The sequence below is a fragment of the Lytechinus variegatus genome, chromosome 1, assembly GCF_018143015.1.
Source record: "Lytechinus variegatus isolate NC3 chromosome 1, Lvar_3.0, whole genome shotgun sequence".
NCBI lineage: Eukaryota > Metazoa > Echinodermata > Echinoidea > Temnopleuroida > Toxopneustidae > Lytechinus > Lytechinus variegatus.
The window spans coordinates 11,197,417-11,214,013 of NC_054740.1; the positions used below are offsets into that span (position 1 = coordinate 11,197,417).

At 36.1% G+C, this 16,597-nt stretch overlaps 1 protein-coding gene across 1 annotated transcript; it reads right to left on the reverse strand.

Moving 5' to 3' along the window:
- Positions 1–21: 21 nt before the first annotated feature.
- On the reverse strand, positions 22–16,206 carry LOC121429087 (alpha-2,8-sialyltransferase 8B-like). Its single transcript, XM_041626027.1, has 4 exons — positions 15,894–16,206; positions 15,065–15,137; positions 9,830–10,372; positions 22–781 (listed from the first exon to the last, which is right to left on the reverse strand). Exons 1-4 carry the CDS (start codon positions 16,021–16,023, stop codon positions 517–519), a joined length of 1,011 nt encoding a protein of 336 aa, XP_041481961.1. The 5' UTR covers positions 16,024–16,206; the 3' UTR covers positions 22–516.
- Positions 16,207–16,597: the final 391 nt, after the last annotated feature.

Here is a 16,597-nt window from a genome sequence, read left to right on the forward strand (position 1 = left end):
CCCTAAATAACGAATTGACTTAACTTGCTCAATTTCATTCCCATCAATAAAAAATTTTATAACATCATGGGAGCGTGTTTTTAAAAACATACATTTTGTTTTGTCGACATTTAAGTTAAGTTTATACCATTCATTAAGGGAATCCATATTTGATTGCAATTTTGAAGTTATTGTCTCAACATCTTTACCAGTCTCAAATATAATAACATCATCAGCATAAATTGCTATAACACCAGACTTAATTGATTGTGATATATCATTTATAAACAGCAAGAAAAACCATGGGAGCAAGAACTCACCCTTGAGGTACTCCTACAGAAAGTTCTTTCTGTGTATATCTAGCTGCGAGTGGGGGAAGCGAGCGAGCGAAAATTTTATTAAAGGAAGAATCAAATTTTGTGATAGTTTTACATGTCAAATATCAACCTTCCCCTAGCGTTTTCTTTACTTTTCGTGGTCCTGAAAATTCGGGGGGGGGGGGGTCCATGGCCCACGTCCCCCATCCATACATGTACGTTAGTAGGTTGGTGTGCAATTATTGATAATTCTGATTGCACCTTTATTTTCCAGGTCTAAGAGAAACCGATACTCCCCCGGCATGTTGTGGAAATTTGTCGTGTAGTTCATTCGAGCCTCTGGATCATAATAATGATGTAGAATTGTCCGATTATACGGGTCAGTGTAGAACGGGTAGAATCCGAACAATGATATCTCATCACACAGTTGAATCATGGGTGCGAGGACGGTTAATCCAGACGATGGTGCCCTTAAATGCCACAACCTGTAAACAATCAATCAATAATTTGTTTTTTGTTAATCGAGAAGTAGTGCTTTCTTAATTAGTACTGATGTGCACGAATCAAAATACATGGAATCGACAATGATAAAAACATCTTATCAGGAAAAGGGCCGTATCTAAGATCCAAGATCTACAGCGGCGTAACAGGAATTAGTGGCCAGGGGGGGGGGGGGGGGCAAGAGCCAAAAGTTTCATGGTATTTCAAAAATTTCATCATGGTATGAACAGGCGTAATGGTGTTAATGAGGAGACGATTTTGAGAGGGCAACACATTACGTATCTGGCAGAATTTATCCGTAAAAAAAATCATATTTTGTGATAAATTTTGACATATCCAGAAAATAATATATTTCGCTCTTCTCTCTGTCCATTCCTTTTTTTTTTTTGGTCTGTATGCCACTGTGAACATGATTCTTTGCGGCAGTAAAGAGTAAAAACACGAGAGGCGCAGTATGGCTCATGTACTAAAAAGCTGCTTAATATAAATCCCGAGCGAGCGAAGCGAGAGAGAATAAAAATCAAATTTTTATGACAATTTAACTTTGAGATATTTCCTTTGCTTTTCTTTCCTCTTTTTTTTCTTGGTTGTAGAACTTTTGAGGATCATGGCCCAACCCTTCATACTCATATACGGCAGTGCTATGCGGTTGGGGTCCGTCCGAGCCCCCGGAACTTTTTGATATCAAAGCCATTTACACCTCGCAGATTGCAGCTATTTTTAATCAAATCGCGGTATATACAGAATATAGCCTTTACACAACACATTTATTCAACCCAGTTGAACCAAATATTTTGAGGGGGAAAACAGAGCAATGTGGGAAAAATTATAAAAAGTCGCCAGCGAGCAAAGCGAGTTGGAGAAAATGCCTATTGAAATTAAATTTTAATTATGTGATAGATATCCATTATCAGCAAATAACACATTTCATTGTTTCCATTCATTTAATTATTACGTTGTCTCCTATAATTTCTTTTATATCCTTTTGGGTGTGGAACCAAGACCCCCCCCCCCCCCGCCAACGACCACAAAGACGCAGTCAACAAGGAGCCGACAGCCAGGAAGAAGCGGATGGAACCCCAGTCAACCCCATGATTGTCAAGTTTGCACGATACAATGCCCGAAACGCAGTGTACAAAGCGAGATCAAAACTCAAAGGATCGAATGTTTACATCCATGAAGACCTGACCAGAACAAGAAGTGAATTGGTATACGAAGCCCGTAAGCATGAACGAATAAGGAGAGTTTGGACAAACGACGGCCGTGTACATGTAACTGCACTTACCAAGGATGACACCAAGGTAAAACTAAGGAAAATCAGTGACTTAGATATACTTTGACTATGATCGACCAATTGTTTACATTAACAAGCTTCATTATCAACCCATGGGTCTGAAGTTCTCGTGTTTAAAGTGTGATAAGTCGGTAAAATCAAATCAAAATGCTGTTATGTGTGTGAAATGTACCAAATGGATTCACTTGTCATGTTCTACAATAGAGATATCTTTTTTTTTAAATCTAATTCTGACAGGATTTGTGAAATATGCTTATTCAGTGAACCTCCTTTCCATTATGTAATAGAAGATGTAAATGTTTCAAATGTTAATCGTCCTTAAGAAATCCAATTGTTTTAAATAAGGAAAATGTATTTGATACGCTCAAAACATTTTTGTCTTCATATGACTATGATGACTATCTTCCTAAGCGAGAGAAACTTGTCGATATTCCATTCTGAAAAAAAAAACGACAATGATTATTAGGAAATCATGAAAATATTGTTACATTACTTATTAATCAAATGAGGGCGCGAAATTGATATTAAGGTCAGATAACTGGACATTTTGTTATCATGAATAGGATGTATGGGTTGATATATTTTTAACAAAAATAATGCGAGCGCAAACTGTGAGCCAAAAATTTTAGTAAACTGTCATAAAAGAGGAATTTAAAATAATTTGTTACAATTGGTATACATAAATCCCCAATCAAAATGCAAGCGAGCAGCTTTAGCTGATACTATTCACAATCAGACCATCCTAAAAAGGGATATTTTTAAAAAAAAATTATGGAATACACGAAGAGAATAGTTATTTGACAAATCAAATAATGCTAGCGCGCAGCGCGAGCGGAAAATGTTCATATTTAGACCATAAAATATAGGTATTTTACAGAAAACTATAAAATCTATTTGTAAATCAAACAAATTGAAAACTTAATTTCCGAGAAATGTTTGGTATATTTACTTCAAAACTTGATCTTTTAAGCTCAATATAAGTCTATTGATCAAGTTATACATCTCATAGATTAGGCAATGCGAGCACAAAGCGTGAGCGAAAATTTAACATAGTGACATGAAATCCCCTCCCCCTCATCTTATATAATTCACTCGTCTTTCTCCTTTTGTTTTTCCTCTTCGTTTTCTCTTCTCTTTTCCCTTCTGGTTCTTTTCCCTCTCTTTCCATTTTTTTCTTTTTTGCTCGTTCCAAATATTGGGGAGGGGGCATTTGATATCAAATGCCCCCCTTCCAAAAAGTGAGGGGACGCGTCGCCCCTGTCCCCCTGGGATGTCCACCAATGTATGCAATTTGATTTGAAATAAGAGAAAATCCTACATGTTTATAGTCTTTGTAGTCGAAGAAAACCAAAATAACACCCCTAAATTAATAAAAAAAATATATGGATGATAATTTTCATGGAGTATTCGCAAGTTGTCCGATTGTCCTAGTCCTTGAATTTACCACTCGTGACGTTGTCCTAAATGTCTCCGGTTCTGTCCTAATACGATCTGCATGCTGTCCGCACCGAACGCCGACAAATTTATTTAGATAATCTTGTCCTAGGACAGTCCCAGGAGTGTCCTACGACAATACGCAGACAGTCCTGGTTGTATCCTAGGACAATATCATTTGCATAATCTTTTACGGAATTTAGTTGCGGACAGCATGCCGAAATGATTCTTGGTCTTGTCCGCGCCCTAGTGGAAAACCGCCTTTAGAGATACCACGTAACAAAGCGACCGGTCTCTGAAAGACTCGTCTCCCTGTATTGTTAACACACTGGCACATATCATTAATTCATCAATGAAAGAAGGGTATGTTCCAATCGAATGGAAAAGAGCAAGAATTACTCCATTATTCAAGGGTGGTGATGCTTCAAATCCATTCAATTACAGACCAATATCTGTATTACCAATACTTTCCAAGGTCATAGAAAAGATAGTCTTTAAACATATATATAAAATCTAAATAAAACATGACATATTTATTCCAAACCAATTTGGTTTCCGTCCAAACTTTTCAACAAGCCTTGCTATTTTAAATCTGACTGAAAATATTACTAAATCACTTGGTAGAGTGAGTCAGTTGCCCTTGTTGCCTTAGACCTAGAAAAGGCATTTGATAATTATGATTAGCCACGAGATATTGCTTAAAAAATAAAAAGTTATGGATTTTATGAAAATTGTTTACGATGGATTCAAAATTATTTTCAATTTAGAACCCCAAAAACCATCGTAAATGGAAATGAATCCGCTGAACAAATTGTACAATGTGGAATTGCTCAAGGGAGTATTCTTGGGCCTTTGTTTTTCATACTATACATGAACGATCTCCCCAAAGTAATAAAATATTGTAACATATCACTTTATGCAGACGATACATGTCTGTATGTATCATCTAGAGATCCTAATCGAATAGTCGATTTGACAGTCTCATAGGCTCAATACACCAACCTAGAAATGTTCTTTCCGATGAAGTTTTTTACTTGATTCGTGATCCTATGGGGTCTTAGAACAAATTCAGCTTGGTTGCCCAAAGTTGCCGTTTGGGCAATTTTGCTAATTTGCATAAATCCAAAATGGCCGCCAGATGCCATCTTGAAAACCTAACTTTTGAATCCCTGTCCACAAAATGATGAGTAATAACTCGTTTTAGGGATTTAGAGATGTGTAGAACTGATTTCTGTAATCATTTTTCCAATGTAAGGTCATCTTCAGGTCAAATCCAAGATGGCCGCCAGATGCCAACTTGAAAAATCGACTTTTGTTCCCCTTGCCCCAGAATGACGAGTAATACCTCTGTTTAGGGGTTTTGGGGTGTGCAGAATCTCTTTCTGCTTTCTAATTTGCAATATAATGTTATCTTCAGGTCAAATCCAAGATGGCCGCCATATGACGCCATCTTGAAATATCAACTTTTGAACCCTTTGCCCCAGAATAATGAATAATGAGTCTATTCGTGAGTCATGGTATGTTTATTCAATTCATGCTGTAATTTTGCAAAAAGGACAATCTTCAGATCAAATCCAAGATGGCCGCCAACCGCCATCTTGAAAAATTACTTTCCGAGGCTTATACGTGTTAGAACTAATGTAAAGGGATTTCAGTAAGAATACTCATTTCTTTTATTAATTCTCAAGTTTTTGTCCAAGAATCATGAATAATACCTCTTTTCGTGAGTTATATGGTATGTTAATTGATTCCATTTCTGTTAATAATTTTGCAATATAGGATCATCTCCAGGTCAAAATAATCAAACATGACCACTGAACGCCATATTAAGAAAACAAAACTTACTTCCGAGACTATTGAACCTTGAAGAAGTGCTCTCCCTAATAAGGTTGTTGTTATGTATTGGAGCTCATGTAAGGGGATTTCAGTGAGAATGATTCGATTCTTTAATCACTCCATTTTTAGTTCGAGGTCAAGTCATGTCTAAGATGGTCATATGGTTGATAGATGTCGTCATTAACCGCTTACTTTAAAATGAAACCATTCAAGGTTTGCGCTATGATTTCGGGAGTTTTGATCCTTTTTTATTTATGTTCAACCATACTTTCCAGTGAAATTACTTTAAAGTATTATTTGAATTAAAACGTGATTTCTCCATAATTTTTTTTTCCAAAAAATTAGTTTGATTATTAACTTCCTTTATAATTATTATTGGACTTTTCCTCCTGACAAGAGCCATTGACTTGGTCAGCAGGAGTGCACTATTTAGCCTCCTGCAGAAGATAGGCTCCCCCAAGACTGTTCCATGGTCAGGATTGTTCTCATTCGTGAAATGTTTTACGGAAACGATGTCGCCCCTGCCTCTCAAGAAGTGGGAGTACAAGACCTAGTCATACATAACAGCTGCCTGTCCTGTGCATGTAAGGGGTTTGGATCATCCATCAGCCTTTGAGACAGTCAGAAATCCTGATAGACTCAAGACACCGACTGTCCTCCAGATATGTATATCAACAGCACACACTCGTCTGGTTGTGGTGGACTCCTCACCTACCTTGGACCGACTATATGTCTCTTGCCCCCTTTCACAGGACAAGCATATAAGCATTAGGATTGTAAAATCTGTCACAGTCATGGCCAAGCTCCTGCACGGAAGTATCATGCACGTTAAATGGCAGGACAAAGTGAAAAATACAGAGGCCCTTCAGCGTACGTGCTGGCATCAAAAGCTTATTCTTGCTCCTTAGTCAAAGGCACCTCAGGTGGTTGGGGCATGTTTGCCGCATGAATCCTTGGCGAATCCCTTCTTGGATTCGCCAAGGTAAGGTGAGCTGTGTGATTGGTCTCACCCCATCGATAGATCACACCTCCGTTATAAAGACACCTGCAAACGTGACATAAAACTTGCCGGCATAGACACTAACACTTATGAAGGTGTAGATGATAGTCGCCATTCTATGGAGAGCTACTAAGTACAGGGGTCAAGACGTTAGAAAATATTCGGAATGCTAAATTGGCAGACCAAAGGCCTAGGAGGAAGGCTAGGACAGCATTTCTATATAAACATGTCTCAGCGCCATCCTCCTTCATCTGCAAAAAAATGCTCTAGAGACTGCCACTCTAGAGTGGAGCTCTATAGTCACCCTCGAAAATGCAAGGCCTAGCGCTTCACCATCGTCTTTTAAGGCGAACTGATCATTGGACACATTGATTTAGAAAAAAATATATAAAACACTTTCAAATTCAAATAAGACCCTAAAAGCCTCTTCAGTACAAAGGTATGGATTGACCTTCAAAAAAATACACTCGAAATTGATCATAGCCCAAACCTAAAGAGGATTCATTCTAAGTTGAGCAATCAATGTTGAAATCTGACATCTAAGGTGTAACTTCACCTTGACCTTGAGAATTAATAAAAGAAATGAGTATTCTTACTGAAATAAGTCTCGGACAGTAATTTTTCAAGATGGCGGTTGGCGGCCATCTTGGATTTGATCTGAAGATTATCCTTTGTGCAAAATAACTGCATGAATTGAATCAACATACCAAATGACTAATTAATAGAGTTATTATTCATGATTCTGGGGAAAAGGGTTCAACAATTGATATTTCAAGATGGCGTCATATGGCGGCCATCTTGGATTTGACCTGAAGATGACATTATATTGCAAAATAGAAAGCAGAAATGAATTCTGCACACCCCAAAACCACTAAATAGAGGTATTACTCGTCATTCTGGGGCAAGGGGAACAAAAGTCAATTTTTCAAGTTGGCATCTGGCGGCCATCTTGGATTTGACCTGAAGACGACCTTATATTGCAAAAATGATTACAGAAATCAGTTCTACACATCTCTAAACCCCTAAAACGAGTCATTACTCATCATTTTGTGGACAGGGGTTCAAAAGTTAGGTTTTCAAGATGGCATCTGGCGGCCATTTTGGATTTATGCAAATTAGCAAAATTGCCCAAACGGCAACTTTGGGCAACCAAGCTGAATTTGTTCTAGGACCCCATAGGAACACGAATCAAGAAAAAAACTTCATCGGAAAGAACATTTCTAGGTTCGGAAAATGTCAAATCGACTAGAATGCAATATATGGTGAACGAAGACCTGGCCTCTATTCAAGATTGGTTAATACACAATGAGCTTTTGTTGAATGTTAGAAAGTGTAAGCTGGTCATTACAGGCTCGAAGCGCAAGACCAATTTATTTGCCAATGTCAATGTATGGATTAATGACCAAGTTCTGGAAAGAGTAGAAAACTGCAATCGTTTGGGTATTGTTATTGATAAGGAATTAACTTGGCGACCATACATTGACGGTGTCCCATCCAAAGTCCTACGAAGTTTCTTTATGTTGAGGAGAATCCGCCATGTATAAACATATCCACTGCTACTTTTTTGTATAAGACAATGATTCAACCCCATTTCGACTATTGTAACGCCGTGTGGATGAAACCTGATTCAACTTCTCCAAAACAACATTGAGGATAATTCTACAGGTGGATTGTCGCTACAGTAGAACGCTTCTTTATCAGACTGTTTCTGTTGACTGCTTAAATGTAAAGTTAAAGACAGACCTCGTCACTTTGCTATTCAAACTATTAAATGATCTGCTTCCAAATGTGCTAGACTCAAAACTTACAATTAAGGACACGCACCATTCACTTAGAAATATCGAACAGTATATTAATCTTCCAAAATCCCAAACCAAATATTTAAAAATAGCTCTTTATATCTTGCCAGTCATTTATTCAACAATCTCCCCCATCCGTAAGAACATAAACAAATCTACCGGCTTTAAAAAATGCATCCAAAACATCTTTCCTATTAGTTTTCGGTAATTGTTGCTGACTGAGATTCTGACCATTGAATTTTTCATTTTTTATCATGTATATTGATTGAACTTTTGTTTATGTTTTAAATGTGTATATATTGATATATTTTTGTTACTTTTTAGTTCTCTCATCTCAAATCTTTGTTTTTATCATGTACAATGTAACTTATATTTGTTCAAATGTTTGTATTTATTATTTTGTTCATGATTTATAATTTATAGTTTTATGTTTTTCAACTTGTATGTACGGACTTGCTGAAAAACAGCCTTGCGGCTGAAAGCAGATTTTTTATACTGTATTTAAATAAGTAAAACAAAAACATACATTTTCTATCCTCGGCAGCCCAGTCATGTCATTAAGGGTGTTTTTTCTTTCTTGTCCCTTTTCTTTGCTTTCCAATTTAGCTTTTTACTAATTCCATTTTACCTTCATTTCTCGCTATTGTTTGCCATTTTGTTATCTTTTAATTTATTCCCCATCATGCTTTTGCATTACATAGGCCTATTTCGTAATGATTTGTTCTTTCTCAAATGTTCTTTTGTTCCTTTTCCCGCTTTCCTTCCTTTTCCATTAAAATATTTTTTTTCTTCTTCGTTTTCTTTTCACTTTTCCCTTTCCTTTTCCTCCTTTCCTTTCACCCTTTCCTTCCCCTTTCCCTTTCTTCTTCCCTCCCTTTTATTTTTTCTTTTTTTTTAATTTATTTTCCCGGTGAAATCCTCTAGAGGCAGCTTTCTCCCTGCCCCCCCACCCTCCCCGCCTGTTACGCCACTGAAGTTCTATAGTTATTCAGGATCTACATTTCCAATTCATTGAAGTTACTAGAAGTAAAGTCCACGCGTATGGATTGCCCCGTTATTGAATTCCTCAGCCTAACTTAGAAGACATTGGATAAGCCCATCGAATTTAAACTGTCTTTGATTTTAATTCATAACACCGGATACGTGCACATATATGAAAGATATCTTGAAAACAACAATTTTTTGTGACATTTTCATCGCTATGCTATTATGTTTTTATGGATGTGTCACCTAGATAAACATCTTATTATGTCTCCATCCCTTGGAAAAAAATGACCAGATGGCATCCTTGCACATCCTGTGGGAGAGATGACAAGATCTCGGATCTCGTCATGTCTACATCATTCCTATGGGAGAGATAATCAGATGACAACTTCTTGGATCTCGTCATGTCCATGGGAGAGGTAATCTGATGACAAGATCTCGAATCTCGTCATGTCTATACCCTGTGCGAGATATGATCTGATGACAAGATCTTGGATTCATGATCACATCATCTCTTCTAAAAGATGAAGACATGACAAGATAAGAGATCTTGTCATCTATCATCATTTTCTTTCCAAGGATTGTAGATAATGACATGAGATGATTATCTGAACATCTGGGTGGCACATGGTTTCTTCCATTGATTTCACACCCCATCTACTGAGGTTGGGATTGAACGAATTACCGGTATGCGGCGTCCTTTAAAGAATGTGAATTGATCCCAAGGCTGAAGTTCAGATGAAACTGTTTTCGTAGAAGAGGGAGAACCCGAAATATCATGTCAGCATGGCCCCTAGATGGCCAAAGAACAGTATCATTGCTAAGTAGCCCGAGCCTGTCGATCATTGTGCCACACACTGCTGGAAGTCTTTTCAACAACTCAGAGGCTGAAGACGCCTTTCTTTTCTTTTTCTTTGTGAAGCAAGATTTCAAGCGTCCCAGTTGTTCCCAGTTGATGGTCATGTAGGATACCTTCGATCCCACGTCGGAGGAATACTCCTGGCCAATCTTGGCCAAGTTCATCCTGACAACTAGCTCGGATTCGTCTATCAGGTCGCCACAACCGCTGTTCAAAAGTATTCCTGAATTCCCCACAAGAGCGCAAGACTTCGCCCGCTCTGAAATTTCACTTTCAGATGTCTTGTTAACTTTTATGTCCTGGAGATTGACGGTGCTGTGAAATATCTGTATTGGCTTCTTTGATTTCAATTTCTTCCCGACTTTCTTTCTGCAGGTTAAGATAAAAGTAAAAGAAAGTATCAACAGTGTAATTATGCTCGTTGCAACATAATGAACATGTTTGAAACTTTTGGGGCGAGCTGGGTCCTTGGCAACAATTTTTTAAAGGTGTAGATCTGAGCCCAGTCTTACAAAGAGTTGCGATTGATCCAATCAATTGTAACTCAATGAAAATCCATCAGTGTCATAATTTAAAAAAAAGGAAATTTGGAAAATGTTCTTTGTAAATTAAGAAGAACACAACAAATTGTCAAGAAATCACTGAATCTATGGATATGCATTCATATCTAGATTTTTTTAAAACATGTATTTTATATATTGACATTTATGCTGGCTTTCCATAGTTGTGATTGATCGGATCAATTGCAACTCTTTTAAGACGGGCCCCTGATGAATTCTGTGTATATTTTTTTACTAAATAACAAGAATTTAGTAAAAATGTATTTGTGAAACAAACATGTTAACTATGTATATTTGCACTCAATCGGTTAGTAGACCGTGTGTGTCTATATACCTTCAAAAAATTTCATATTCAACATCTTCAAAACAGAGATTGTTCTGTTTGCATGGTTCTCCTATTCATATCTTAATTTTGAACATGATCGAATGTTTGTTTAGTCTTGCTTGCATGGGACTTTTTTTTTCTTTCTCTCTCATTCCAAAGTGCTTCCACATGCTTCTCATATTCTCTTTTCGTTTCCCCCTTTCACTCTGACCCCGTCGTGTTTGCAGTCACCGCGCGATATTCAATTGATCTGTAGATGGCAATATGGGGCAGTCCCCCCCCCCAGAAATTTGGAAACTTGCAATTTTGCTGCAACTTAGTTCATCATAATGGAGACACATCATTTACACATGTATGAAATAATGAAACATTTCTGATTTCATGAAATAACATTGAATTGAATTGAAAAAAAAATAACATAAGAAAAAGGAAAGACGGGGAAGTGACATCATCAGCCCACCTAATGAATATTCATGACAATTAGTATATAACTGTTTTCACAAAATATTGATAAAGTGCCTGTCGTACGTCGTTGACACCTGCCTGTTTCGGTCAGAGAGCATTAGATAATCTTTCGTTCTCTGGTAGGACAGGTACACGGGTGTTGAGATGTGTGACTGGTACTGTGCAAGTAGCACGATTGCATTGTCCTAATTCTCTCTGACTTCTCTTCTTTTCTTATCTTCTATTTTTTTCTCATCTATCCTCTATGATCTCATTCTCTCCTTACCTTCTCTCTCTATTCTTCTCGTACATTTGTGCAATACATATTTTAACAGTTATGAATGTTTGTTAAATGTATTATTTATGCCATTGTTTATCGTATTCATGTTTGTAACTTTATGCCCGAAAGCGAATTTTGTGTATTCTTATGCATGACAATAAATTATCTTGAATCTTGAATCTTAAACTTTAAAATTCAATAACTTTGTTATTTATTATCCGATTTTGATGATTTTTCCACCATTTTGCTCTGTGAATTTTACTCTATTTATGTAGATATAAATATTTTCAGTCTGGACCATCCCTTTAACCAAACTTAATTTTCTGAAATGTTCACTAATTGATCGTCTTGCATGAGTTTTATCATGTTTATGTCACATGATTAACTTAAAAGGTGATTTAGTGTCAATGAACTTTGACAACTTTGACCATGTTGGGGGTATATATGTCATCACTTTGTTCACTTTGAAACTTTAGAGATCTAGTTTATGAAATTTTGACATAAAGGGTAATCAACTATCACTAGTGGTCTTGCAATAAAACATCACCATCATTGGTATTAAGAGTACCCGATATCCTTCAATTTCGCTTTTATTAGAAAATGCAAAAGCGCACCGAGACTGCCTCGGTCGCTACGCTTTCTCGTTTGCGTGTTTTTCTCGAAAAACTAAATGCTTCTTGCACGGCCTAAGGAAAACAAATATGTACAGCCATGGATCTGCTCGTGGTGTTCCCAACCGTACGTGACTGCACGAATCACTTCATTCCGTTAGTAAGCAAAACGGTAGACAATGGTTTCTTTTTGTGACGTTTGGTGTACCGATGACACTCCCTTCATTCAATGATAACCCCTCGGTATATAGACCAGCGGTACCATGATTGATGCTGGACCATCGTCCCATTTTTTCATTTGTCAATTTCACATGCATTATTTTATATGCATTGTTACTTCTTTTCACGGAAATAACAATTAAATTCAATCTTGTTCATATATATATTTTGAATTGAATAATTACACTTCATTATTTAAAATTTTGAACGACCTCTATTACATTATCTGAATATTTTGATTTTGAATTTAAAACCAAATTGATTCATGCAATCGGATAATGGCTTAACGATGTCCGAATTCGTTTTAAAGATGTACTTGCAGTGAATATAGCATGGCGGCTTGTCATAGTTCAAAACCCACCTACGACAAAAGAAATTATAATTGGTATAGTGTCGAAAATCTGTTTATCTGACGGCCAATCGGATCGGGATCGCCCTAGCCACTAACCCGTCTCTGTTGTCTAGTGGTTAAGGCACCGGCGTTCAAAGCTGGGGGCCCGGGTTCGATTCCCGGCAGAGACATTTTTTTCGGCGTTACAAATTTTTCCAAAGGGCAGATAGCTCTGGGGAACCTTGATTTAAGCTACGCCTACCATTATTATTCTCTTCATCCATTTCTTTCACAATATACATATGTATATATATATATATATATATATATATATATATATATATATATATATAAATAAAATTGAAATGAATAAAGTTACACAGATAACGTGTGGTTCATCAGTACTTTATTTAAACTCCGAGTACAAATCGACAAAGTTAACTGATGAACCACACGTTATCTGTGTAACTTTATCTATTTTATTTTATTTCATGCTCTGCCTCATCACAGACATCGAGCACTCTTAATTACAAGGATTGCATTCACAAAGTGTATATATATACATAAATATATATATATATGATGTCTCTGTGCATTTGTTACAGTTTTGAGAATGTTACAATGGTTACATTACCACTAATCTCTTTATTGTCTTTGCTCTTTGACACGATCGTCCCTGGCTTTGCCTATGAATATACTGTACATGACGTGTATGTGCCAAATGCTGCCCTATAAATTGAAATATTGTTTAAAGATTGCAATTGCATATACAAAATGATACAAAATTGCAATTTCTAGTTTATGTTCAAACATGTATAAGGTATATGTTATCATTGAAATTAAACAAAATACGTTTATAATTGTTAGCTATTTAACCCATCAACAACAATATACCTACAGGCTTTTTACTACAACATGGATAACGGCAATGTTTCACAATAGGCAATTGGGTGACATTCTAAAAGCTATGGTTTAGTTAAACCTGTATTATTTTCTTAGATCATACTTTTACGGAATGCCAGTTGTCAACTCATTTACCCATTATAAATTATTCTTATTCTTCCGCACATAAATTTCGCAAAAAGTTGATTTAGTCGTAAAAAATAGGGAAATACAAAAAATATAATGAATTATTCGATACATTATAATAAGCCAGTTCGTAGTTTCTTTCTGTGCATGATCAGAAGAAGGTTATTTGTACTAAAATGACATGGTGGTTTAAAATCTAATGAGTTAAGCACCAACTTTGATATCTTGGTTATTCATTTATTCTTTTGAATGGTGTTTTTCATTTACATCCAAAAACAACAATACGTCCACGAACGACTGGTATTTCACAGTTTGCCAAGTACATTGTGCAACATGCTGCAACAACTACCTTCATAAAGCGTTCATTTGTGTGCTATTCGAGTCACCTGTCTATTCAATTTCTTCATCCTGCTTTGTAAGGCATGCTTACGCAATATCTTGCTTTGAAACCTGCCTATCATAAGGTCATTTGACCAAAATTGTCCATGAACTAACGATGAACTGGTCTATTGCCACGAACAGGGGAAAATATTTCGAAGCCCGTAGGAAGTGTGGTTAATTTTTCTTAAAACTTCGACTAGGGTTGAACCTAGGTTGAATTATCAGTATACCACACTATAGTTAAAGGACAAGTCCACCCCAACAAAAACTTGATTTGAATAAAAAGAGAAAAAATCAACAAGCATAACACTGAAAATTTCATCAAAATCGGATGTAAAATAAGAAAGTTATAACATTTTAAATTTTCGCTTCATTTCACAAAACAGTTATACGCACATCTCGGTCGGTATGGAAATTAGGGAACTGATGACATCACTCACTCACTATTTCTTTTGTATTTTATTATATGAAATGTGAAATTATTTGATTTTTCTCGTCATTGTCATGTGAAATAAAGTTTCATTCCTCCCTGAACACGTGGAATTCCATTATTTTAACATTTTGTGCTTCAGGCAAGGAGGTCCTAATCATCAAATTCGTAAAAATTGAAATATTGTATAATTCAAACTATAAAAAAAACAAAAGAAATAGTGAGTGAGTGACATCATCGACTCTCTCATTTGGATGTAACTGGCTCGTTCATATAACTATCTTGTTAAAACTAAGCGAAACTTTGAAATGTCATAACTTTCTTATTTTACATCGGATTTTGATGAAATTTTCAGCATTGTGCTTGTCTGATTTTTCTATATTGATTCACATCACCATTTGTCTGAGGTGGACATGACCTTTAACAACAATTTGATTTCCGTCCAACTCACCGTAGCATTTGAATGACTGTGTTGTTCAGAGTTGACTTGACGAATATCGGTGCCCTCCTGTAAGGTATGGCATCTGATCATGATGACAAAGGGAAATTGAGAAAGAGTATACAGGGCAGGTCAGATTAAGCTTTATTTCATTTTTTATATTTAATTTGGCCGTCGCGGTAGAACCAAATGGGATATTCGCTCTACGGTTGAAACAAGGATCGACGTAATGTTGAAGATATGAACTATTGTAACAAATTAGGGGCGACCAAATATATGTTAGAGTATATTAAAAAAAGAAAAAACCACTGAAAATGCATTCCCACATATCCCGACCGTGCCTTTATTCACTTCTCCGCTGGGTCTGTCGTTGTTATCCCTCACTATTATTTCAGTTGATTCCTCCATTTTCACAGATCTTGATAATATTTATGATAATTTTCTTTTATATTTTACTTTGTTTTATTTTTGGAAAACAAAATATCTTATTTTGTTCCTCTATTTATATTTTGGATAAGATTTATTTGCAAATGACATTATAACTATATTTGACCATTTTATATTCGTCTGTTGAAAATGAAATAAAACAATTAAATTTGAAGATATTACAGGGAGTTTTCGCAATCGACTTCTAAGCTGACCGTTGTGATTTTGCAGACTGTTTCAACAGTTTTACTGTGTTGTAGATTCCGTCAGCGTTGCAATTGCGAAAACTCGCTATTGTTGTCTCGTCGTTACCGAAGATACTGTATAAGAAATAAACAATTGGAACTTTACTTTGATTGTGAAAGGATTGCTTTGATTATAAAAGGAGTTTAGACGTAGAATGAATACACCTTACCCATGTGATAGCTAAGTAAAACGAGAGGTCCATCGTTCCATATCATCCCAATATACATGTATACCATCAAAGATACGGTGACACCAATACAAGTTATCACTTTATAGTCGATCGATCGGACAAAAATCATGATCAAAGTAGGTCTATAGTTAATTGAACATTGAGCATTACAATTTTCCAGAGCATTCTAAAAACTTCCGTATAGGCATATAAAATCCCCTAAGGAAAGTGCATCGATAACAATGGATGTCAAATCTAAATTGATTTTTCGGAGACAGCATGGCATACGTCCGCCAATCAAATAGTTATACTGTAATATGACTGTAAGGCCATATACCGTTGATAATTAGCGAGTTTCCGCTCAGCGACGTACGGTGGACTTTCAGCGACGCAGGGCGCAAGGCATTTTAACAGTTATTCCTATTTTTTATGTTAAAATTTATATCTCAATAAATTGAGCAAAATTCTCAGAGCAAAATGCTAAAAATTTGAGCAAAATTCTCAGAGCAAAATGCTAAAAATTTGATCAAAATAGGATACAAATAACGAAGTTATTAAATCTAAAATATTTGCATTGTTCCGGTAAAACATTTCTATGCATGTCTTTATGAATATTAAATAAAGTGAGCTTATGATGTCACATCCCCACTTTCATTTTTCTTATGATATTACTTGATAATTGTTTTGTTTTTTTCAAAAATGTG